At 56.5% G+C, this 25,553-nt stretch overlaps 2 protein-coding genes across 2 annotated transcripts in view; one reads left to right on the top strand and one right to left on the bottom strand.

Annotated features, from left to right (window-relative positions):
• LOC147095505 (phosphoribosylformylglycinamidine synthase-like) lies at window positions 1-25,261 on the top strand. The gene is made up of 5 exons (XM_085973651.1): window positions 1-142; window positions 428-563; window positions 7,462-7,567; window positions 12,405-12,603; window positions 25,128-25,261. The coding sequence occupies exons 1-5, from the start codon at window positions 1-3 to the stop codon at window positions 25,235-25,237; spliced, it is 693 nt and encodes a 230-aa protein (XP_085829777.1). The 3' UTR covers window positions 25,238-25,261.
• Window positions 1-25,553, bottom strand: part of LOC147095504 (phosphoribosylformylglycinamidine synthase-like) — an 81,761-nt gene that overhangs the window by 39,362 nt on the left and 16,846 nt on the right. The gene's annotated exons all lie outside the window — the stretch shown is intronic.

Here is a 25,553-nt window from a genome sequence, read left to right as displayed (position 1 = left end):
ATGGTGGTGCTACATTTCTACAAGAGTCCCAGCGAGCTCCCGCCCGTGGACGTGGGTAAGATCCTGCTTCGACCTGGAAACCATCATGTGGAGAAGATCGAGCGCGTCAGCCGCGAGCTCTGCTTCAACGTCAACTGGACAGGTCAGGGGAGGGGCCGGTCGGGGGTGCATTAACGGGAACATTGGTTGTGGGAGGGCTACGGGGTCATTGGAGGGGTCAGGGTCTTGGGCGTGCGATAGGGGGCAGGATCAGTGTCATTGTCGGGAGGGGTCAGTGTGTCTGGGGATAAGATGTCGAGCTGGCACTATTCTCACCTCGGCCCCGTGCTGCAGACTGGCCCTTGCCCTGCAGCACCTCCCCCTGCCCTGTCTGCCCTCCCCGCTCTGCTAACCTGCCTGCTGATTCTGCCATCCCATCTTCCCACAGGTCCGGTCTCTCCCAGTCCGCAGGAAAGGCACAAGCTCGCTTGGATATTCCAATCTCCGTTCAGCTCCCAGAGTATTTCCACAGAACCTTTCCTCACGGAGAGCGACGGTGACCTGCTGGTGGAGATCGGGCCGAGGTGAGTCTGGGCCCAGAATGGGAAAGTCGGGCATTGTGAGTATGAGCATGGTGAGTGTGTGCGGGAGAGACCCGTGTGGGTGTAAGCGTGTATGGGAGAGGTCCCTGTGGGTGTGAGCGTGTACGTGAGTGGTCGCTGTGCCTGTGGGTGTACAGGAGAGGTTCCTGTGGGTGTGAATGTACGGGAGAGGTCCCAGTGGGTGTCAGTGTACGGGAGAGGTCCCTGTGGGTGTGAGCGTGTACGGGAGAGGTCCCTGTCAATGTGGGTGTACGGGAGAGGTCCCTGTGGGTGTGAGCGTGTTTAGGAGAGGTCCCTGTGGGTGTGAGCGTGTACGGGAGAGGTCCCTGTGGGTGTGAGTGTGTACGGGAGAGGTCCCTGTCGGTGTTGGTGTACGGGAGAGGTCCCTGTGGGGGAGAGTGTAAGGGAGAGGTCCCTGTGGGTGTGAGCGTGTATGGGAGAGGTCCCTGTGGGAGTGAGCGTGTACGGGAGAGGTCCCTGTGGGAGTGAGCGTGTACGGGAGAGGTCCCTGTGGGTGTGAGTGTATGGGAGAGGTGCCTGTGGGTGTGAGCGTGTACGGGAGAGGTCCCTGTGGGTGTGAGCGTGTACGGGAGAGGTCCCTGTGGGTGTGAGCGTGTACGGGAGAGGTCCCTGTGGGTGTGAGTGTACGGGAGAGGTCCCTGTGGGTGTGAGTCTACGGGAGAGGTCCCTGTGGGTGTGAGTGTGTACGGGAGAGGTCCCTGTGGGTGTGAGCGTGTACGGGAGAGGTCCCTGTGGGTGTGAGTGTACGGGAGAGGTCCCTGTGGGTGTGAGCGTGTACAGGAGATGTCCCTGTGGGTGTGAGTGTACAGGAGAGGCCCCTGTGGGTGTGAGCGTGTACGGGAGATGTCCCTGTGGGTGTGAGTGTACGGGAGAGGTCCCTGTGGGTGTGACCGTGTACGGGAGAGGTCCCTGTGGGTGTGAGTGTACGGGAGAGGTCCCTGTGGGTGTGAGTGTACGGGAGAGGTCCCTGTGGGTGTGAGCGTGTACGGGAGAGGTCCCTGTGGGTGTGAGCGTGTACGGGAGAGGTCCCGGTGGGTGTGAGCGTGTACGGGAGAGGTCCCTGTGGGTGTGAGCGTGTACGGGAGAGGTCCCTGTGGGTGTGAGCGTGTACGGGAGAGGTCCCTGTGGGTGTGAGCGTGTACGGGAGAGGTCCCTGTGGGTGTGAGCGTGTACGGGAGAGGTCCCGGTGGGTGTGAGCGTGTACGGGAGAGGTCCCTGTGGGTGTGAGTGTGTACGGGAGAGGTCCCTGTGGGTGTGAGTGTACGGGAGAGGTCCCTGTGGGTGTGAGTGTACGGGAGAGGTCCCTGTGGGTGTGAGTGTACGGGAGAGGTCCCTGTGGGTGTGAGTGTACGGGAGAGGTCCTTGTGGGTGAGCGTGTACGGGAGAGGTCCCTGTGGGTGTGAGCGTGTACGGGAGAGGTCCCTGTGGGTGTGAGCGTGTACGGGAGAGGTCCCTGTGGGTGTGAGTGTACGGGAGAGGTCCCTGTGGGTGTGAGCGTGTACAGGAGATGTCCCTGTGGGTGTGAGTGTACAGGAGAGGCCCCTGTGGGTGTGAGCGTGTACGGGAGATGTCCCTGTGGGTGTGAGTGTACGGGAGAGGTCCCTGTGGGTGTGACCGTGTACGGGAGAGGTCCCTGTGGGTGTGAGTGTACGGGAGAGGTCCCTGTGGGTGTGAGTGTACGGGAGAGGTCCCTGTGGGTGTGAGCGTGTACGGGAGAGGTCCCTGTGGGTGTGAGCGTGTACGGGAGAGGTCCCGGTGGGTGTGAGCGTGTACGGGAGAGGTCCCTGTGGGTGTGAGCGTGTACGGGAGAGGTCCCTGTGGGTGTGAGCGTGTACGGGAGAGGTCCCTGTGGGTGTGAGCGTGTACGGGAGAGGTCCCTGTGGGTGTGAGCGTGTACGGGAGAGGTCCCGGTGGGTGTGAGCGTGTACGGGAGAGGTCCCTGTGGGTGTGAGTGTGTACGGGAGAGGTCCCTGTGGGTGTGAGTGTACGGGAGAGGTCCCTGTGGGTGTGAGTGTACGGGAGAGGTCCCTGTGGGTGTGAGTGTACGGGAGAGGTCCCTGTGGGTGTGAGTGTACGGGAGAGGTCCTTGTGGGTGAGCGTGTACGGGAGAGGTCCCTGTGGGTGTGAGCGTGTACGGGAGAGGTCCCTGTGGGTGTGAGTGTACGGGAGAGGTCCCTGTGGGTGTGAGTGTACGGGAGAGGTCCCTGTGGGTGTGAGTGTACGGGAGAGGTCCCTGTGGGTGTGAGCGTGTACGGGAGAGGTCCCTGTGGGTGTGAGTGTACGGGAGAGGTCCCTGTGGGTGTGAGTGTACGGGAGAGGTCCCTGTGGGTGTGCGTGTACGGGAGAGGTCCCTGTGGGTGTGAGTGTACGGGAGAGGTCCCTGTGGGTGTGAGTGTACGGGAGAGGTCCCTGTGGGTGTGAGCGTGTACGGGAGAGGTCCCTCTGGGTGTGAGCGTGTACGGGAGAGGTCCCTGTGGGTGTGAGCGTGTACGGGAGAGGTCCCTGTGGGTGTGAGTGTACGGGAGAGGTCCCTGTGGGTGTGAGCGTGTACGGGAGAGGTCCCTGTGGGTGAGAGTGTACGGGAGAGGTCCCTGTTGGTGTGAGCGTGTACGGGGGAGGTCCCTGTGGGTGTGAGCGTGTAAGGGAGCGGTCCCTGTGGGTGTGAGTGTGTACGGGAGAGGTCACTCAGTGTGAGCGTGTGCAGGAGAGGTCCCTGTGGGTGTGAGCGTGCACGGGAGAGGTCCCTGTGGGTGAGGGTGTACGGGAGAGGTCCCTGTGGGTGTGAGTGTGTACGGGAGAGGTCCCTGTGGGTGTGAGTGTACGGGAGAGGTCCCTGTGTGTGTGAGCATGTACGGGAGAGGTCCCTGTGGGTGTGAGTGTGTACGGGAGAGGTCCCTGTGGGTGTGAGTGTACGGGAGAGGTCCCTGTGTGTGTGAGCATGTACGGGAGAGGTCCCTGTGGGTGTAAGTGTACGGGAGAGGTCCCTGTGGGTGTGAGTGTACGGGAGAGGTCCCTGTGTGTGTGAGCATGTACGGGAGAGGTCCCTGTGGGTGTAAGTGTACGGGAGAGGTCCCTGTGGGTGTGAGTGTACGGGAGAGGTCCCTGTGTGTGTGAGCGTGTACAGGAGAGGTCCCTGTGGGTGTGAGTGTACGGGAGAGGTCCCTGTGTGTGTGAGTGTGTACAGGAGAGGTCCCTGTGGGTGTGAGTGTGTACGGGAGAGGTCCCTGTGGGTTGGAGCGTCTACGGGAGAGGTCCCTGTGGGTGTGAGAGTGTACGGGAGATGTCCCTGTGGGTGTGAGCGTGTACGGGATTGGTCCCTGTGGGTGTGAGCGTATACGGGAGAGGTCCCTATGGGTGTAAGAGTGTACGGGAGGGGTCGCTGTGGGTGTGAGCGTGTACGGGAGAGGTCCCTGTGGGTTGGAGCGTCTACGGGAGAGGTCCCTGTGGGTGTGAGAGTGTACGGGAGATGTCCCTGTGGGTGTGAGCGTGTACGGGATTGGTCCCTGTGGGTGTGAGCGTATACGGGAGAGGTCCCTATGGGTGTGAGCGTGTACGGGAGGGGTCGCTGTGGGTGAGAGCGTGTACGGGAGAGGTCTCTGTGGGTGTGAGTGTACGGGAGAGGTCCCTGTGGGTGTGAGTGTGTACGGGAGAGGTCCCTGTGGGTGAGAGTGTGTACGGGAGAGGTCCCTGTGGGTGTCAGCGTGTACGGGAGAGGTCCCTGTGGGTGTGAGCGTGTACGGGAGAGGTCCCTGTGGGTGTGAGTGTACGGGAGAGGTCCCTGTGGGTATGAGCGTGTACGGGAGAGGTCCCTGTGGGTGTGAGCGTGTACCGGAGAGGTCCCTCTGTGTGTGAGCGTGTACGGGAGAGGTCCCTGTGGGTGTGAGTGTACGGGAGAGGTCCCTGTGGGTGTGAGTGTGTACGGGAGAGGTCCCTGTGGGTGTGAGTGTACGGGAGAGGTCCCTGTGGGTGTGAGCGTGTACGGGAGAGGTCCCTGTGGGTGTGAGGGTGTACGGGAGAGGTCCCTGTGTGTGTGAGTGTACGGGAGAGGTCCCTCTGGGTGTGAGCGTGTACGGGAGAGGTCGCTGTGGGTGTGAGCGTGTACGGGAGAGGTCCCTGTGGGTGTGAGTGTACGGGAGAGGTCCCTGTGGGTGTGATTGTGTACGAGAGAGGTCCCTGTGGGTGAGAGTGTACGGGAGAGGTCCCTGTGGGTGTGAGTGTACGGGAGAGGTCCCTGTGGGTGTGAGTGTGTACGGGAGAGGTCCCTGTGGGTGTGAGCATGTACGGGCGAGGTCCCTGTGGGTGTGAGTGTGTACGGGAGAGGTCCCTGTGGGTGTGAGCGTGTACGGGAGAGGTCCCTATGGGTGTAAGAGTGTACGGGAGGGGTCGCTGTGGGTGTGAGCGTGTACGGGAGAGGTCCCTGTGGGTTGGAGCGTCTACGGGAGAGGTCCCTGTGGGTGTGAGAGTGTACGGGAGATGTCCCTGTGGGTGTGAGCGTGTACGGGATTGGTCCCTGTGGGTGTGAGCGTATACGGGAGAGGTCCCTATGGGTGTGAGCGTGTACGGGAGGGGTCGCTGTGGGTGAGAGCGTGTACGGGAGAGGTCTCTGTGGGTGTGAGTGTACGGGAGAGGTCCCTGTGGGTGTGAGTGTGTACGGGAGAGGTCCCTGTGGGTGAGAGTGTGTACGGGAGAGGTCCCTGTGGGTGTCAGCGTGTACGGGAGAGGTCCCTGTGGGTGTGAGCGTGTACGGGAGAGGTCCCTGTGGGTGTGAGTGTACGGGAGAGGTCCCTGTGGGTATGAGCGTGTACGGGAGAGGTCCCTGTGGGTGTGGGTGTACGGGAGAGGTCCCTGTGGGTGTGAGTGTGTACGGGAGAGGTCCCTGTGGGTGTGAGTGTACGGGAGAGGTCCCTGTGGGTGTGAGCGTGTACGGGAGAGGTCCCTGTGGGTGTGAGTGTACGGGAGAGGTCCCTGTGGGTGTGAGCGTGTACGGGAGAGGTCCCTGTGGGTGTGAGCGTGTACCGGAGAGGTCCCTCTGTGTGTGAGCGTGTACGGGAGAGGTCCCTGTGGGTGTGAGCGTGTACCGGAGAGGTCCCTCTGTGTGTGAGCGTGTACGGGAGAGGTCCCTGTGGGTGTGAGTGTACGGGAGAGGTCCCTGTGGGTGTGAGTGTGTACGGGAGAGGTCCCTGTGGGTGTGAGTGTACGGGAGAGGTCCCTGTGGGTGTGAGCGTGTACGGGAGAGGTCCCTGTGGGTGTGAGGGTGTACGGGAGAGGTCCCTGTGTGTGTGAGTGTACGGGAGAGGTCCCTCTGGGTGTGAGCGTGTACGGGAGAGGTCGCTGTGGGTGTGAGCGTGTACGGGAGAGGTCCCTGTGGGTGTGAGTGTACGGGAGAGGTCCCTGTGGGTGTGATTGTGTACGAGAGAGGTCCCTGTGGGTGAGAGTGTACGGGAGAGGTCCCTGTGGGTGTGAGTGTACGGGAGAGGTCCCTGTGGGTGTGAGTGTGTACGGGAGAGGTCCCTGTGGGTGTGAGCATGTACGGGCGAGGTCCCTGTGGGTGTGAGTGTGTACGGGAGAGGTCCCTGTGGGTGTGAGCGTGTACGGGAGAGGTCCCTGTGGGTGTGAGTGTCTACGGGAGAGGTCCCTGTGGGTGTGAGCGTGTACGGGAGAGGTCCCTGTGGGTGTGAGCGTGTACGGGAGAGGTCCCTGTGGGTGTGAGCGTGTACGGGAGAGGTCCCTGTGGGTATGAGTGTACGGGAGAGGTCCCTGTGGGTGTGAGTGTGTACGGGAGAGGTCCCTGTGGGTGTGAGCATGTACGGGCGAGGTCCCTGTGGGTGTGAGTGTGTACGGGAGAGGTCCCTGTGGGTGTGAGCGTGTACGGGATTGGTCCCTGTGGGTGTGAGTGTGTACGGGAGAGGTCCCTGTGGGTGTTAGCGTGTACGGGAGAGGTCCCTGTGGGTGTGAGCGTGTACGGGAGAGGTCCCTGTGGGTGTGAGCGTGTACGGGAGAGGTCCCTGTGGGTGTGAGTGTACGGGAGAGGTCCCTGTGGGTTGGAGCGGGTACGGGTGAGGTCCCTGTCGGTGTGAGCGTGTACGGGAGCGGTCCCTGTGGGTGTGAGCGTGTACGGGAGAGGTCCCTGTGGGTGAGCGTGTACGGGAGATGTCCCTGTGGGTGTTAGCGTGTACGGGAGCGGTCCCTGTGGGTGTGAGTGTACGGGAGAGGTCCCTGTGGGTGTGAGCGTCTACGGGAGAGGTCCCTGTGGGTGTGAGCGTGTACGGGAGAGGTCCCTGTGGGTGTGAGTGTGTACGGGAGAGGTCCCTGTGGGTGTGAGCGTCTACGGGAGAGGTCCCTGTGGGTATGAGCGTGTACGGGAGAGGTCCCTGTGGGTGTGAGCGTGTACGGGAGAGGTCCCTGTGGGTGTGAGTGTGTACGGGAGAGGTCCCTGTGGGTATGAGCGTGTACAGGAGAGGTCCCTGTGGGTGAGAGCGTGTACGGGAGAGGTCCCTGTGGGTGTGAGTGTGTACGGGAGAGGTCCCTGTGGGTGTGAGTGTACGGGAGAGGTCCCTGTGGGTGTGAGCATGTACGGGAGAGGTCCCTGTGGGTGTGAGCATTTACGGGAGATGTCCCTGTGGGTGTGAGCGTGTACGGGATTGGTCCCTGTGGGTGTGAGCGTGTACGGGAGAGGTCGCTGTGGGTGTGAGCGTGTTCCGGAGATGTCCCTGTGGGTGAGAGCGTGTACAGGATGGGCCCGTTCACCTGGCTGTGTTTGGGGCCGGTCTCTGGGCCGTGTTGGGGCCCGTTCTCTGGGCTGTGATGTCTGCTTCTCGGTCTTCGCTCCTGACCCCGTTTTTATATTTTCCTGCCTCAGGTTGAACTTCTCCACAGCCTGGTCGACCAATGCTGTCTCCATCTGCCAGTCCATCGGGTTAACGGCGGTGGATCGCATTGAGTGCTCCGGCCGGTATCTCCTGAAGGTGAGAGTAATGGGCCCGTGTTCAAAACGGCCACTAGGACATACACTGGGCATCGAGATAGACGGACACCAGACTCCGGGATAGACACACACTAGGCATTGAGACGGACACCAGACACTGGGATAGACGGACACTAGCCACCTGGATAGACTGACACAGGGCACCGAGACGGACACCAGACACTGGGATAGACAGACACCGGGATAGACGGACAGTGGGCACCGAGACAGACACCGGACACAGAGGGACAACAGACACTGGGATAGACGGACACCAGACTCCGGGATAGACAGACACCAAGCACCAAAAGGGACAGCGGGCACTGGGATAGATGGACAGCGGGCATTGGGATAGACAGACCGGGCACTGGGATAGACGGACAGCGGGCACCGAGAGGGACAGACACCAAGCACCAAAAGGGACAGCGGGCACTGGGATAGATGGACACCAGACCCTGGGATAGACAGAAACAGGGCACCGAGAGGGACACCAGACTCCGGGATAGACAGACACCAGGCACCAAGAGGGACAGCAGACAGTGGGATAGACAGACAGCAGACACTGGGCTAGACGGACGCCGGGCACCGATACAGACAGCAGACACTGCGAGAGACAGAAACAGGGCACCGATAGGGACAGCAGACACTGGGATAGACGGACACCAGACACTGGGATAGACAGACACCAGGCACAGAGCGGGACAGCAGACACTGGGATAGACGGACACCAGACACTGGGATAGACGGACACCGGGCACCAAAACACTCACACACTGATGGGTGTCACCAATGTCTCAGAACACCGTCCCACCCACTGACGGGGGTGGTTTCCGTTTACCCCCCCCCCCAGCTCACTGTCCCACCCACTGACGGGGGGCTCTCTTACCCCTCCCCCCAGCTCACTGTCCCACCCACTGATGGGGGGCTCCGTTAACCCCCCTCCCCAGCTCACTGTTCCCCACCGCCCCCCCCCCCCCCCCCAGCTCACTCTCCCACCCACTGACGGGGGGCTCCGTTACCCCTCCCCCCACGCACTGTCCCACCCACTGATGGGGGTTTCCGTTACCCCTTCCCCCACGCTCTGTCCCACCCACTGACGGGGGTCTCCGTTACCCCCCCCCCCCCCCCCCCGCAGCTCACTCTCCCACCCACTGACTGGGGGGCTCCGTTACCCCCCAGCTCTCACTCCCACCCACTGATGGGGGGCTCCGTTACCCCTCCCCCCAGCTCACTCTCCCACCCACTGACGGGGGGTTTCCGTTTCCAAGCATTGGTTGGTAATATTGTTATCACTGGTATTCAGTTCTAAATGGTTCCTCTGGGGAGTACAGCCATGGCACGGTGGGTGGGGGGGTGGTGGAGAGAGGAAGCTAAGAAAAGCAATAGCGATAAGGGATTTGATAGTTAGGGGAACCAACAGGCATTTCTGCGGCCGCAGACGTTTCTCCAGGATGGTATGTTGCCTCCCTGGTGCCAGGGTCAAGGATGTTACTGAGCAGCTGCAGGACACTCTGAGGGGGGAGGGTGAACAGCCAGAGGTCTTGGCCCATATCGGGATCAGTGACATAGGTAGAAAGAGGGATGAGGTCCTGCAGACAGACTATAGGGAGCTAGGAAAGAGATTAATGAGCAGGAACTCAAAGGTAGTAATCTCTGGATTACTCCCAGTGCCACGAGCTAATGAGTACAGAAATAGGAGGATAGAGCAGATGAATGTGTGGCTAAAGAGTTGGTACAGGATGGAGGGCTTTAGGTTCCTGAGGCATTGGGAGCGGTCCTGGGGGTGGTGGGAACTGTACAAGCCGGACGGGTTGCACCTCAACCGGAACGGGACCAACATCCTTACAGGGGAGTTTGCTAGTGCTGTTGGGGGGGGGTTCAAACTAGCTTGGCAGGGGATGGGAACCTGAGAGTAGATTCAGAAGGGAGAGAAACAAAGCTGAAAATGGAAAGCAGAAAATTAGTAAGTGAGAGTTCGGAAGGCAGAGGAAACATGGGCTAGAAAATAGACAACAAAGGGGTTTGGCAGTGCTAAATGGTAGATACTTCAATACAGGGAGTATAGTGAATAAGGCAGATGAGCTGAGGGCACAGATAGACACGTGGAAGTATGATGATATAGCTATTGCTGAGACAAGGGCAGGAATGGCAGCTCAACATTCCTGGTTTAGACGAGATAGAGAGGGGGATCGCAGTATTGGTTAAAGAAACAATTACAGCTGTGAGGAGGGGTGATATGTGAGAAGGATCATCAAATGAGACCATATGGGTTGAACTGAAGAACAAAAAAGGGGCAATCACACTGCTGGGGAGTGTATTATAGATCCCCAAACAGTCAGAGGGAGATAGAATGACAAATATGTCGGCAAATTTCTGAAGTGCAAAAACTATAGGGCAGTAATAGTAGGGGATTTCAACTACCCTAATATTAACTGGGATAAAATCAGTGTAAAAAGTATAGAGGGTGCAGAATTCTTAAAATGCTTTCAGGAGAACTTTTTCAGCCAGTACATAGCAAGCCCAACAAGAGTGGTGGCAGTTCTGGACCTCGTTTTAGGGAATGAAGCTGGGCAGGTGGAAGGGGTATCAGTGGGAGAGCATTTTGGGGTTAATGATCATAATTCAGTTAGATTTAGGGTAGTTATAGAAAAGGACAAAGATAGACCAGGAATAAAAGTTCTCGATTGGGGAAGGCCAATTTTACTAAACTGAGATGTGACTGAGCAAAAGTGGACTGGAAACAGCTGCTTGAAGGCAAGTCAGTGTCAGAGCAGTGGGAGGCATTCAAGGAGGAGATCCGGAGGGTTCGGAGCAAGTATGTTCCCACAAAGACCAAGGGTGGGACTCCCAAATCTCCAACCCCCTGGATGTCGAGGGTCAGGGTAGGATAAGGCAAAAAAGGGAAGCTTATGACAGATACCGAGGACTCAATACTGCAGAAAACCTAGAGGAGTATAGAAAGTGCAGGGGTGAAATTAAAAAGGAAATTAGGAAAGCAAAGAGAGGGCATGGATAAATATTGGCAAGTAAAATCAAGGAAAACCCAAAGATGTTTAACTAAAGAAAGAATAGGGCCTATTAGGGACCATAAAGGTAACCTGTGTGTTGAGGCGGAAGACGTGGGCATGGTTCTTAATGAACACTTTGCGTCTGTCTTCACAAAAGAGAGGGACGACGCAGACATTGTAGTTAAGGAGGAGAAATGTGAAATATATGGTGAGATTACCATAGTGAGAGGAAATATTAAAGGTTTTAGCATCTTTGAAAGTAGATAAATCCCCAGGCCCAGATGAAATTTATCCCAGACTGTTAAGAGAAGCAAGGGAGGAAATAGCGGAGTCCCTGACCATCATTTTCCAATCCTCTCTGGCTACAGATGTGGTGCCAGAGGACTGGAGGACTGCTAATGTTGTACCGTTGTTTAAAAAGGGAGAAAGGGATAGGCCGAGTAATTATAGGCCATTCAGCCTAACCTCGGTGGTGGACAAATTGTTGGAATAAATTCCGAGGAACAGTATTAATTGTCATTTAGAAAGTCACTAATCAATCAAGGATAGTCAGCATGGATTTGTTAAGGGAAGGTCGTGTCTGACTAACTTGATTGAATTTTTTGAGGAAGTATCAAGGAGGGTCGATGAAGGTAGTGCGCTTGATGTAGTCTATATGGATTTTAGCGAGGCTTTTGACAAGGTCCCAAATGGCCGACTGGTCAGAAAAGTAAAAGCCCATGGAATCCAAGGGAAAGTGGCAAGTTGGATCCAAAATTGGCTCGGTGGCAGGAAACAAAGGGTAATGGTCGACGGGTGTTTTTGTGACTGGAAGGCTGTTTCCAGTTGGGTTCCACAGGGCTCAGTACTGGGTCCTTTGCTTTTTGTGGTGTATATCAATGATTTGGACTTGAATGTAGGAAGTATGATTAAGAAGTTTGCAGATGATACAAAAATTGGCCGTGTAGTTGATAATGTAGAAGAAAGCTGCAGACTGCAGGAAGATATCAATGAACTGGTCAGGTGGGCAGAAAAGTGGCAAATGGAATTAAATCCAGAGAAGTGTGAGGTAATGCATTTGGGGAGGGCTAACAATACACAATAAATGGTAGAACACCAAGTAGTGTAGAGGAACAGAGACACCTTGGAGTGCATGTCCACAGATCCCTGAAGGTAGCAGGACAGGTAGATAAGGTGGCTAAGAAGGCATACGGGATACTTGCCTTTATTAGCCGAGGCATAGAATATAAGAGCAGGGGGTTATGCTTGAACTGTATAAAACACTAGTTAGACCACAGCTAGAATACTGCGTACAGTTCTGGTCACCGCATGTGATGTGATTGCACTAGAGAGGGTACAGAGGAGATTTACGAGGATGTTGCCTGGGCTCGGGAATTTTAGCATTGAGGAAAGATTGAATAGGCTGGGGTTGTTTTCTTTGGAAGAGAGGAGGCTGAGGGGAGACTTAATTGAGGTGTTTAAAATTATGAGGGGCCTAGATAGAGTGGATAGGAAGGTCCTATTTCCCTTAGAGAGGTCAATAACCAGATTTAAAGTTATTGGTCGAAGGATTAGAGGGAAGTTGAGAACTTTTTTCACCCAGAGGGTGGTGGGGGTCTGGAACTCACTGCCTGAAAGGGTGGTGGAGGCAGAATCCATCATCACATTTAAAAAGTACTTGGATGTGCACTTGAAGTGCCGTAACCTACAAGACCTCGGACCAAGAGCTGGAAAGTGGGATTAGGATGGATAGCTCTTTGTCGGCCGGCACAGACATGACGGGCCGAATGGCCATCTCCTGTTCTGTAATTGTCAATGATTCTGTGATTGTATTGCTGGTTTGTGGGACAGTTGCAGGTCGGTGAGGTGGAGCGGTGCGGAGCTGCTGCCCGATGTGAGCTGCTGGCTGCCTTTTACGATCGGATGACAGAGTGTGTCTATCAACAACCCATCGAGACTTTCCAAGTGTCGGCCCAGCCGGCAGAGGTGTATGAAGTGGACGTGATGAACGGAGGGAAAGGAGCGCTGGAGAAAGCAAACCGTGAACTGGGTGAGTCCAGTGGAGGGGGGGGTCGAGGATCACTGGGGGGAGAGGTCGAGGATCACTGGGGGAGAGGTCGAGGATCACTGGGGGAGAGGTCGAAGATCACTGGGGGAGAGGTCGAGGATCACTGGGGGAGAGGTCAAGGATCACTGGGGGAGAGGTCGAGGATCACTGGGGGAGAGGTCGAAGATCACTGGGGGAGAGGTCGAGGATCACTGGGGGAGAGGTCGAGGATCACTGGGGGAGGGGGTCGAGGATCACTGGGGGAGAGGTCGAGGATCACTGGGGGAGAGGTCGAGGATCACTGGGGGAGAGGTCGAGGATCACTGGGGGAGAGGTCAAGGATCACTGGGGGAGAGGTCGAAGATCACTGGGGGAGAGGTCGAAGATCACTGGGGGAGAGGTCGAGGATCACTGGGGGAGGGGGTCGAGATCAGTGGGGGAGGTCGAGGATCACTGGGGGAGGGGGTCGAGATCAGTGGGGGAGAGGTCGAGGATCACGGGGGGAGGTCGAGGATCACTGGGCGAGGGGTCGAGGATCACTGGGGGAGAGGTCGAGGATCACTGGGGGAGAGGTCGAGGATCACTGGGGGAGAGGTCGAGGATCACTGGGGGAGAGGTCGAAGATCACTGGGGGAGAGGTCGAGGATCACTGGGGGAGGGGGTCGAGTTCAGTGGGCGAGAGGTCGAGGATCACTGGGCGAGGGGTCGAGGATCACTGGGGGAGGGGTCGAGGATCACTGGGGGAGAGGGGGTCGAGGATCACTGGGCGAGGGGTCGAGGATCACTGGGCGAGGGGTCGAGGATCACTGGGGGAGGGGTCGAGGATCACTGGGGGAGAGGGGGTCGAGGATCACTGGTGGAGGGGGTCGAGGATCACTGGGGGAGGGGTCGAGGATCACTGGGGGAGAGGTCGAGGATCACTGGGGGAGAGGTCGAGGATCACTGGGGGAGAGGTCGAGGATCACTGGGGGAGAGGTCAGGATCACTGGGCGAGAGGTCGAAGATCACTGGGGGAGAGGTCAGGATCACTGGGCGAGAGGTCGAGGATCACTGGGGGAGGGGGTCGAGATCACTGGGCGAGAGGTCGAGGATCACTGGGCGAGGGGGTCGAGGATCACTGGGCGAGGGGGTCGAGGATCACTGGGCGAGAGGTCGAGGATCACTGGGCGAGGGGGTCGAGGATCACTGGGCGAGAGGTCGAGGATCACTGGGCGAGGGGGTCGAGGATCACTGGGGGAGAGGTCGAGGATCACTGGGCGAGGGGGTCGAGGATCACTGGGGGAGAGGTCGAGGATCACTGGGCGAGAGATCGAGGATCACTGGGCGAGGGGGTCGAGGATCACTGGGGGAGAGGTCGAGGATCACTGGGCGAGCGGTCGAGGATCACGGGGGAGAGGTCGAGGATCACTGGGCGAGAGGTCGAGGATCACTGGGGGTGAGGTCGAGGATCACTCGGGAAGAGAAACATAGATGATAGGAGCAGGAGTAGGCCATTCGGCCCCTCGAGCCCACTCCGCCATTTAATGAGATCATGGCTGATCATCCAAATTCAGTACCCGGTCCCTGCTTTCTCCCCATATCCCTTGATCCCTTTAGCCTCAAGAAATATATCCAACTCCTTGTTGAATATATTTAATGAATTGGCCTCAACTGCCCTGTGTGGCAGAGAATTCCACAGGTTCACCACTCTCTGGGTGAAGAAATTCCTCCTCATCTCTGTCCTAAATGTCTTACCCATTATCCTTAGACTGTAACCCCCCTAGTTCTGGACTCCCCCGCCATCGGGAACATCCTTCCTGCATTTAGTCATAAAAACATAAGAAGTAGGAGCAGGAGTAGGCCATACGGCCCCTCGGGCCTGCTCCGCCATTCAACAGGACCATGGCTGATCCGAACCTAGACTGACGTCCACTTCCCTGCCTGCTCCCCGTAACCCCTCATTCCCTTATCAGCTAGGAAACTGTCTATCTCCGTTTTAAATTTACTCAATGTCGCAGCTTCCACAGCTCTCAGAGGTAGCAAATTCCATAGATTTACTACCCTCTGAGTGAAGAAGTTGCTCCTCATCTCAGTTTTGAAAGGGCAGCCCCTTATTCTAAGATTATTATGCCCCCTAGTTCTAGTCTCACCCATCAGTGGAAACATCCTCACCGCATCCACCCGATCAAGCCCCCTCACAATCTTATATGTTTCGATAAGATCGCCTCTCATTCTTCTGAACTCCAATGAGTAGAGTCCCAACCTACTCAACCTTTCCTCATAAGTCAACCCCCTCATCTCCGGAATCAACCGAGTGAACCTTCTCTGAACTGCCTCGAGAGCAAGTATATCTTTTCTTAAATATGGAAACCAAAACTGCACGCAGTATTCCAGGTGTGGCCTCACCAGTACCCTGTATAACTGAAGCAAGACTTCCCTGCTTTTATACTCCATCCCCCTTGCAATAAAAGCCAAGATTCCATTGGCCTTCCTGATCACCTGCTGTACCTGCATACTAATCTTCTGTGTTTCATGCACCAGGACCCCCAGATCCCTTTGTACTGTAGCACTTTGCAGTTTCTCTCCATTTAGATAATAACTTGCTCTTTGATTTTTTCTGCCAAAGTGCATAACCTCACACTTTCCAACATTATATTCCATCTGCCAAATTTCTGCCCACTCACTTAGCCTGTCGATGTCCTTTTGCAGGTTTTTTATGTCCTCCTCACTCACTGCTTTCCCTCCCATCTTTGTATCGTCAGCAAACTTGGGTATGTTGCACTCGGTCCCTTCCTCCAAATCGTTAATATAGATTGTAAAGAGTTGGAGTCCCAGCACTGACCCTTGCGGAACACCACAAGTCACTGATTGCCAACCCGAGAATGAACCATTTATCCCAACTCTCTGTTTTCTGTTAAATAGCCAATCTTCCACCCATGCCAGTATATTACCCCCAGTCCCGTGATTTTTTTATCTTGTGCAGTAATCTTTTGTGTGGCACCTTGTCAAATGCCTTTTGGAAGTCCAAATACACCACATCCACTGGTTCCCCTTTATCCACCCTGTATGTTACATCCTCAAAGAATTCGAGCAAATTTGTCAAACATGACTTCCTCTTCATAAAACCATGCTAACTCTGTCCGATTAAATTATGCTTATCCAAATGTCCTGTTACTGCTTCCTTAATAATGGACTCCAACATTTTACCAACCACAGATGTTAGGCTAACTGGTTTATAGTTTCCAGCCTTTTGTCTACTTCCCTTTTTAAATAAGGGCGTTACATTAGCAGTTTTCCAATCTGCTGGGACCTTTCCTGAATCCAGGGAGTTTTGGAAAATGACCACTAATGCATCCGCAATCCCTACTGCTACTTCTCTCAAGACCCTACGATGTAAGCCATCAGGTCCAGGGGATTTATCCGCCTTTAGTCCCATTATCTTACCGAGTACCACCACCTTAGTGATTTTAATCGTGTTTAGCTCCTCCCCCCCCCTATAGGCCCCTGTTTGTCCAGTGTTGGGATATTTTTAGTGTCCTCCACTGTAAAGACTGATACAAAATATTTGTTCAGCGTTTTTGCCATCTCCATGTTCCCCACCACTAATTTCCCGGTCTCGCCCTCTAAGGGACCAACATTCACTTTAGCCACCCTTTTTCTTTTTATATAACTGTAGAAACTCTTGCTATCTGTTTTTATATTTTTTTGCTAGTGTAGGTGTCTTCACACTACTACGAAAATACTGAGGTTGAAACTGACAGTTAAACAAACGTGGTTTAATGTACTGAAACAGTTACAAACAAAAGAACGCAGGAGAAACTCCACACAGGTCTGTACACTAGCTGGATCCACGAGGACTGCTCGAAACGCCCTACCCCCCCTGACGTCATGACGTCGTCACGTTTCCCGCCGTTGGGAACGTTACGTGACCCGCGTGATGACGTCATCGCGTCAGATCGCGATTTTATCGATCCCGCGCTGTTTGAACAGAGCAAACACTTAAAGGTAACAACTATGGTTAAAGACAATTATAAACGTTACTGCAAGAGTCTCTTGATGGCTTTGCCACATACGCCCCCCCAGAATTGTCTTTAACGAGGAACGTCAATCGCAGAGGAGGTCGGACAAGCCTGTTTGACCGACTCCTAAATTCCCGGAGAGGAAAACGCTGAGCAGGTGGTGAGCTGGCAGGTAGCACAGTGCGACGGTAGCCGGCGGCTGGCCCCGGCGCGGGGGCTGAGCAGGTTCGACTGGCTGTTCGAGGTCCAGGTGCGCAGGCTTGAGGCGATCGACGGAGATGTGATCCGGCTTGCCCCCGAAGTCGATCACGAAACTCTTGTCCCCGGCCTGTAGAACCTGGAACGGACCCGCATATGGAGGTGTGAGCGGGGTGCGATGGGCGCCTTGGCGTACAAAGACGAATTTAGCCTTTGACAGCTCCACGGGGACGTTGGAGGAAGGCAAACCGTGCTGCGAGGTCGGAACTGGTCTGAAGCACTGAGCCGCGTCCCGGTGGGCCTCTCGCTGACCGGCTGCAGACCACGGCCGCGTAGGTGACGGCAGGAATTCACCCGGAACCCGAAGTGGCTGGCCGTAAACCATTTCCGTGGCAGAAGATTGTAAATCCTCCTTCGGCGCTGTGCGCAGTCCCAGCATAACCCACGGCAGTTTATCGACCCATGCCGCATCCAGAAGGCTGGCCCTGAGCGGCGCCTTCAATGAACGGTGGAACCGCTCGCACAACCCGTTCGCCTGCGGGTGGTAGGCCGTAGTGCGATGGAGTTTCGTGCCCAATGCGGAGGCCACCGCATTCCATAGTTCCGACAAGAATTGCGGCCCGCGGTCGGACGAAATATCCGCCGGAACACCGAAATGGGCTACCCATGATGAAATGAAGGCTCGAGCGACATTCGCAGAGGTGGTAGACGTCAGGGGAACCGCCTCTGGCCACCTCGTGGTGCGATCCACCATCGTCAGAAGGTGTGTAAACCCACGGGACGGTGGAAGTGGACCCACCAGGTCGACGTGAATGTGGTCGAACCGCCGCTCTGGTACCTCGAAGGTGGCCAGAGGGGCCCTGACGTGCCGTTGCACCTTGGCCCGCTGACAAACCACACAAGTGTTCGCCCAGTCACGGACGTCTTTGCATATCCCTCTCCATACGAATTTGGAGACCAGCAGCTTCTGCGACGCACGCACCCCGGGATGCGACAGCCCGTGAATGGTGTCGAAAACATCTCAGCGCCAGGTCAACGGAACAATCGGATGTGGATCACCCAAGGAGACGTCGCAGAGGAGAGTGGTACCCACCGAATGGAACGGTACATCTCTTGGCTGAAGGCTGGCGGGGTCAGCACGAAAGGCTTGCGTCTCTGGGTCGGTAGCCTGGTCAGCAGCCATTCTCACATAATCCATGCCTAATTGAACGGCCTGGATGGCGGCGCGGGAGAGGCAATCCGCTACGACATTGTCCTTGCCGGCCACGTGCCGGACGTCGGTGGTAAACTCGGAAATGTATGTCAGCTGCCTCTGCTGCCGAGCCGACCACGGTTCGGCAGTCTTGGCCATCGCGAACGTCAGCGGTTTGTGGTCGACAAACACAATGAAGCGGCGCCCTTCGAGGAGGAATCGGAAGTGGCGGATGACCAAAAACAAAGCTAACAGCTCTCTGTCAAAGGTACTGTACCGGCGTTCGTGCCGCCGCAGCTGGCGGCTGAAAAATGCCAGTGGCTGCCACGCGCCGTCGACCCATTGCTCCTGGACGGCCCCGACGGCATAGTCCGACGCGTCCGTCGTGAGGGCGATAGTAGCTCCTGGCCGGGGATGTGCCAACATCGTCGCGTTCGCGAGCGCGGTCTTCGTATCCCCGAAGGTGCGAACCATGTCTTGCGACCAACCCACGGGCTCCTTTCCCGTCTTGCCCCTGAGGGCCTCGTAGAGTGGCCGCATGAGTTGTGCGGCCCTGGGGACGAACCGATGGTAAAAATTAACCATCCCCAGGAACTCCTGTAAGGCCTTCACGGATTGCGGCTTCGGGAAAGCCGTGATCGCCTCCACCTTAGCTCGAAGCGGCATTGCTCCCTCGGAAGTTATGCGGTGGCCTAAAAAGTCGAGTTGCGACAGGCCGAAACGGCATTTGGCCGGGTTTACAATGAGGCCGTGCTGCTGAAAACGACGAAAAAGAACACGGAGATGCTTGAGGTGTTCCTCCTTTGTGGTGCTGGCAATCAGAATGTCATCCAAGTAGACGAACAAAAAATCGAGATCCCGCAGAACCGAATCCATAAGGCGCTGGAACGCCTGCGCTGCGTTTTTAAGCCCAAAGGGCATGCGGAGGAACTCAAACAGTCCAAAAGGGGTGATGACGGCCGTCTTTTGAACATCCTGGGAATGCACTGGCACCTGATGGTACCCACGGACGAGGTCGACCTTGGAGAAGATTGACTTCCCCGCCAAATGCCGCGGAGAAGTCCTGGACGTGCGGGACGGGGTAACGGTCGGGCGTCGTTACATCATTGAGGCGACGATAGTCGCCACAGGGCCGCCATCCCCCGCCCGGCTTGGGGACGAAGTGGAGTGGCGAAGACCAGGGACTACTGGACCGGCAAATAATCCCCATCCTCTCCGTCGCGGCGAACTCCGCCTTCGCTGCTGCGAGCTTGCTGGGCTCTAAACGTCGCGCCCTGTCGTAGACGGGAGAGCCGTTCGTCGAAATATGGTGCTCCACCCGATGCTTGGCGGTCAAAGCTGAAAAGGTGGGCTTGGTCAATTCGGGGAAATCCCCGAGAAGGCGGGAGAAGTCATCGGGAGGTGGCTGAGCGCAGGAGACCGAGTGCGGCACGGCTGTGCTGCGCGCACATGAAATACCATCGAGCGTGGCGGCGTGAACGAGGTGACGATTCTTCACATCCACCAACAGGCCGTCGGCACCCAAGAGAGCCTGCGAAATTTGTGCGGTGACGAAATCCCAGCTAAAACGTTGGCCACCGAAACAGACTTGCACCCGCCGGTTCCTGAAAGTGCGAATCGCACCCCCGTTGGCAGCTTGGAGGGGGGAACCCCGTCTGCCAGACTGAAGGTCGAGGACCAAGGCGGGAAGTATGCTGCACTGTGCCCCCGTGTCGCACAAAAACGACGGCCCGAGATGGAGTCGGTTAAATGCAGAAGATTCCCGGGATCGCCATCGTGGCCACGGGGCACGCCCCGGTTCCGGTGTTCTTGACTCGCGGCGGTCTGTTTGACGGTTTGGGCGCGAAACTGCAAGGCGGGCGGCAGCAGCGGGCTTTCAGGCCAAAACGAGCGTGGTAATAACAGTAACCGGTCGTCGGAGGCGGGGCCCTTCGGGGCTGGGCGTTGCGCAATGGCGCAGTCTTGCTGTCGGACCGCGTATATTTTATCCGCCTCTTCGGCGAGCGCAATGCAATCCCCGGTGTCCGACCTGGCGAGGGCTGCTTGGACCTGTTCGGGAAGCTGACTAAGAAATAGCTCGCGAAACAGGAAACATTGGGGTTCGGACCCCAGGAGCGTTAGCATGTGGCTCATTAGTTCCGAGGGTTTGGAGTCGCCTAACCCGGGTAGTGTAAGTAGACGGCGAGCGCGCTCCACCTTTGTAAGGCCAAATACCCGCAGCAGCCGTGTCTTGATGGCGACATACTTGTCAGCGGTCGGGGGGTTCTCCAGAAGGCTGATGATCCTCGACGCTGTCGAGGGCGGAGACCATGTACAAATATCAGAGCTGGGCCTGCACGATGTTGCGGAGCTCAAATTGTGCCTCAGCCTGCACAAACCAGGAGGCCGCCTGTTGTTCCCAGAATTGGGGGAGCTTCAAAGCCACTGCGTTGGCTTCCGTCACTGGCCTGCATTCCGTGTTCACCGCGAAAACCGTTCGCGAGGTTTCGGGGTCACCAATGTAGGTGTCTTCACACTACTACAAAAATACTGAGGTTGAAACTGACAGTTAAACAAACGTGGTTTAATGTACTGAAACAGTTACAAACAAAAGAATGCAGGAGAAACTCCACACAGGTCTGTACACTAGCTGGATCCACGAGGACTGCTCGAAACGCCCTACCCCACTGACGTCATGACGTCATCACGTTTCCCGCCGTTGGGAACGTCACGTGACCCGTATGATGACGTCATCGCATCAGATCGCGATTTTATCGATCCCGCGCTGTTTGAACAGAGCAAACACTTAAAGGTAACAACTATGGTTAAAGACAATTATAAACGTTACTGCAAGAGTCTCTTGATGGCTTTGCCACACTAATTTACTTTCATAATCTATCTTCCCTTTCTTAATTAATCTTTTAGTTATTCTTTGTTGGCTTTTAAATGCTTCCCAATCTTCTATCCTCCCACTAGATTTGGCTACTTTATATGCCCTTGTCTTCAGTCGGATACTATCCTTTATTACTTAGCCATGGATGGCTGTCTTTTCTTTTACGCCCCTTTTTCCTCAGTGGAATATATTTTTCTTGAAAGTTGTGAAATATCTCCTTGAATGTACACCACTGCTCATGTACCGTCTTACACTTTAATCTATTTTCCCAGTCCACTTTAGTCAACTCTGCTCTCATACCTTCATAGTCTCCTTTATTTAAGCTTAGTACGCTTAGTCTGTCTAGTCCTGTTAGAATTTTATAAGTTTCAATGAGATCCCCTCTCATTCTTCTAAACTCTGGAGAATATAAGCCTAATCGACCCAATCTCTTCCTCATACGTCATTCCTGCCATCCCAGGTATCAGTCTGGTGAATCTTCGCTGCACTCTCTCCATGGCAAGAACATCCTTCCTCAGATAAGGTGACCAAAACTGCACACAATACTCAAGGTGTGGTCTCACCAAGGCCCTGTACAACTGCAGCAAGACATCCTTGCTCCTGTACTCAAATCCTCTCGCTATGAAGGCCAACATACCATTTGCCTTCTTAACCGCCTGCTGCACCTGCATGCTTACCTTCAGCGACTGGTGCACAAGGACACCCAGGTGTCGTTGCACTTCCCCTTTTCCCAATCTATTGCCATTCAGATAATAACCTGTCTTCCTGTTTTTGCCACCGAAGTGGATAACCTCGCATTTATCCACATTATACTGCATCTGCCCAATCACCCAACCTGTCCAAATCTTACTGGAGTTTCTCGGCATCCTCCTCACAGCACACACGCCCACCTAGCTTTGTGTCATCTGCAAACTTGGAGATATTACATCTAGTTCCCTTGTCTAGATCATTTATAAATATTGTGAACAGCTGGGGTCCTAGCACCGATCCCTGCGGTACCCCACTAGACACTGCCTGCCACTCGGAAAAAGACCCGTTTATTCTAACTCTTTGCTTCCTGTCTGCCAACCAGTTCTCTATCCAAGACAGTACCCTACCCCCAATCCGATGTGCTTTAACTTTACACGCTAATCTCTTATGCGAGACCTTATCGAAAGCCTTCTGAAAGTCCAAATACACCACATCCACTGGTTCTCCCTTATCTATTCTACCAGTTACATCCTCAAAAAATTCCAGTCGATTAGTCAACATGATTTACCTTTTGTAAATCCGTGTTGACTTTATCCGATCCTGTCACTGTTTTTCAAGTGGCCTGCTAATATATCTTTTATAATGGACTCCAGCATTTTCCCCACTACCGATGTCAGGCTATAATTCCCCGTTTTTTTCTCTACCACACTTTTTAAATAGTGGAGTTACATTAGCAATCCTCCAATCCATGGGAACTGTTCCAGAGTCTATAGAATTTTGGAGAGGTCAAGGATCACTGGGGGAGAGGTCGAGGATCACTGGGGGAGGTGGAGAATCACTGGGGATGGGGTCGAGGATCACTGGGGGAGGTGGAGAATCACTGGGGAGGAGGTCGAGGATCACTGGGGATGGGGTCGAGGATCACTGGGGGAGGGGTCGAGGATCACTGGACGAGAGTTCGAGGATCACTGGGGGAGGTGGAGGATCACTGGGGATGGGGTCGAGGATCACTGGGGGAGGGGTCGAGGATCACTGGGCGAGAGGTCGAGAACACTGGGCGAGGGGTCGAGAACACTGGGCGAGGGGTCGAGAACACTGGGCGAGGGGTCGAGAACACTGGGCGAGGGGTCGAGAACACTGGGCGAGGGGTCGAGAACACTGGGCGAGGGGTCGAGAACACTGGGCGAGGGGTCGAGAACACTGGGCGAGGGGTCGAGGATCACGGGGAGGTCGAGGATCACTGGGCGAGAGGTAGAGAAAACTGGGCGAGGGATCGAGATCACGGGGAGGGGTCGAGAACACTGGGCGAGGGGTCGAGAACACTGGGCGAGAGGTCGAGGATCACTGGGGGAGGTCGAGGATCACTGGGCGAGAGGTAGAGAAAACTGGGCGAGGGATCGAGATCACGGGGAGGGGTCGAGAACACTGGGCGAGGGGTCGAGAACACTGGGCGAGAGGTCGAGGATCACTGGGCGAGGGATCGAGATCACGGGGAGGGATCGAGGATCACTGGGGGAGGGGTCGAGGATCACTGGGCGAGGGATCAAGATCATTGGGGGTGAGGTTGAGGATCACTGGGCGAGAGGTCAACATTGGGCTGACAAGTGGCAAGTAACATTCGCACCACACAAGTGCCAGGCAATGACCATCTCCAACAAGCGAGACTCTAACCATCTCCCCTTGACATTCAATGGCATTACCATCGCTGAATCCCCCACTATCAACATCCTGGGGGTTACCATTGATCAGAAACTGAACTGGACCAGCCATATAAATACTGTGGCTACAAGAGCAGGCCAGAGGCTGGGAATTCTGCGGCGAGTGTCTCACCTCCTGACTCCCCAAAGCCTTTCCACCATCTACAAGGCACAAGTCAGGAGTGTGATGGAATACTCTCCACTTGCCTGGATGAGTGCAGCTCCAGCAACACTCAAGAAGCTCGACACCATTCAGGATAAAGCAGCCCGCTTGATTGGCACTCCATCCACCACCTTCAACATTCACTCCCTCCACCCCCGGCGCACTGTGGCTGCAGTGTGTACCATCTACAAGATGCACTGCAGCAACTCGCCGCAGCAACTCGCCAAAGCTCCTTCAACAGCACCTTCCAAACCCGCGACCTCTACCACTTAGAAGGACAAGGGCAGCAGACGCATGGGAACATCACCACCTACAAGTTCCCCTCCAAGCCACACACCATCCTGACTTGGACTTGTATCGCCGTTCCTTCACTGTCGCTGGGCCAAAATCCTGGAACTCCCTTCCTAACAGCATTGTGGCCGTACCTACACCATATGGACTGCAGCGGTTCAAGAAGGCGGCTCACCATCTTCTCAAGGGCAATTAGGGATGGGCACCAAATGCAGGCCTAGCCAGCGACGCCCACATCCCATCAATGAATAAAAAAAAAAAATTTTTAATCCCTGGGCGAGACGTCGAGGATCACTGGGGGAGGGGTCGAGGATCACTGGGGGAGGACGAGGATCACTGGGGGAGGGGTCGAGGATCACTGTGGGACGGGTCGAGGATCACTGGGCGAGGGGTCGAGAATCACTGGGGGAGGGGTCGAGGATCACTTGGGGAGAGGTCGAGGATCACTGGGGGGGAGGTCGAGGATCACTGGGAGGTCGAGGATCACTGGGGGAGGGGTCGAGGATCACTGGGTGAGAGGTCGAGGATCACTGGGGGAGGTCGAGGATCACTGGGGGAGGGGTCGAGGATCACTGGGGGAGGGGTCGAGGATCACTTGGGGAGAGGTCGAGGATCACTGGGGGAGAGGTCGAGGATCACTGGGGGGGGAGGTCGAGGATCACTGGGAGGTCGAGGATCACTGGGAGGTCAAGGATCACTGGGGGAGGGGTCAAGGATCACTGGGTGAGAGGTCGAGGATCACTGGGGGAGGTCGAGGATCACTGGGGGAGGGGTCGAGGATCACGGGAAGGTCGAGGATCACTGGGAGAGGGGTCGAGGATCACTGGGAGAGGGGTCGAGGATCACTGGGGGAGGGGTCGAGGATCACTGGGGGGGAGAGGTCGAGGATCACTGGGGGAGGGGTCGAGGATCACTGGGGGGAGAGGTCGAGGATCACTGGGGGAGAGGTCGAGGATCACTGGGGAGAGGTCGAGGATCACTGGGGGCGGGGTCGAGAATCATGGGGGCGGGGTCAAGGATCACTGGGGGAGGGGTCGAGAATCACTGGGGGAGGGGTCGAGGATCACTGGGGGAGGCCGAGAATCAATGGGCGAGAGGCCGAGGATCACTGGGGGAGGGGTCCAGGGACACTGGGGTCGGGGTCGAGGATCACTGGGCGGGGGGGGGGGCAGGTACACTGGGGCAGTGGGGTCCCGGGTACACTGGGGGGGGGGGGGGCGGGGGTACACTGGGGGAGGGGTGGCCCGGGTACACTGGGGGAGGGGGGGTCCCGGGTACTCTGGGTGGGAGGGGCGGGGGCCAGTTGGAGAGTGAGGTTGGAGCGAATGACGGTGTGATTATTGGGGAAACGTGTGGACTGTCCGAGCCGTGTCCTCGGGCTTTGATTTCCTCCTTCAACCTAATGGTCACCGTCTCCTCTCCGCAGGCCTGGCCTTCGACCCCTGGGACCTGGAATATTACACAGGATTGTTCCAGCGGGTGGGCAGGAATCCCACCAGCGTGGAGTGCTTCGACCTGGCGCAATCCAACAGGTGAGACACCTCGCCGACCCCCGAACTGAATCCCACGGGCCCGCTCTCCCTCCCCGCACCCGGCCCCGCTCTCTCTCCTCCACCACCACTGCCCCCCCCGCACACGGCCCCGCTCTCTCTCCTCCCCCACCCCGGCCCTGCTCTCTCTCGCCCCCGCCCCCCCCCCCCCCCGCGGCCCCGCTCTCTCTCTCCACGGGCCCCGCTCTCTCTCTCTCTCTCTCTCTCCCCCCTGCCCCGCTCTCTCTCCCCCTGGCCCCGCTCTCTCTCTCTCTCTCTCCCCCCGGCCCCGCTCTCTCTCTCTCTCCCCCCGGCCCCGCTCT

This window comes from Somniosus microcephalus, unplaced genomic scaffold (assembly GCF_052327205.1).
Source record: "Somniosus microcephalus isolate GS21.2 unplaced genomic scaffold, FLI_Smic_1.0 unresolved_chr1, whole genome shotgun sequence".
Taxonomy (NCBI): Eukaryota; Metazoa; Chordata; class Chondrichthyes; order Squaliformes; family Somniosidae; genus Somniosus; species Somniosus microcephalus.
The sequence above is the reverse complement of the archived record's forward strand: the minus strand, read 5'-3'. Positions and strand labels throughout refer to the sequence as shown.

Coding starts and splice junctions, on each gene's coding strand:
- LOC147095505 (XM_085973651.1), top strand. CDS start 1: ATGGTGGTGCTACATTTCTACAAGAGTCCCAGCGAGCTCCCGCCCGTG. Junction 7,568..12,404: donor CCGGCCGGTATCTCCTGAAG/GTGAGAGTAATG, acceptor TTTGTGGGACAG/TTGCAGGTCGGTGAGGTGGA. Junction 12,604..25,127: donor GAAAGCAAACCGTGAACTGG/GTGAGTCCAGTG, acceptor TCCTCTCCGCAG/GCCTGGCCTTCGACCCCTGG.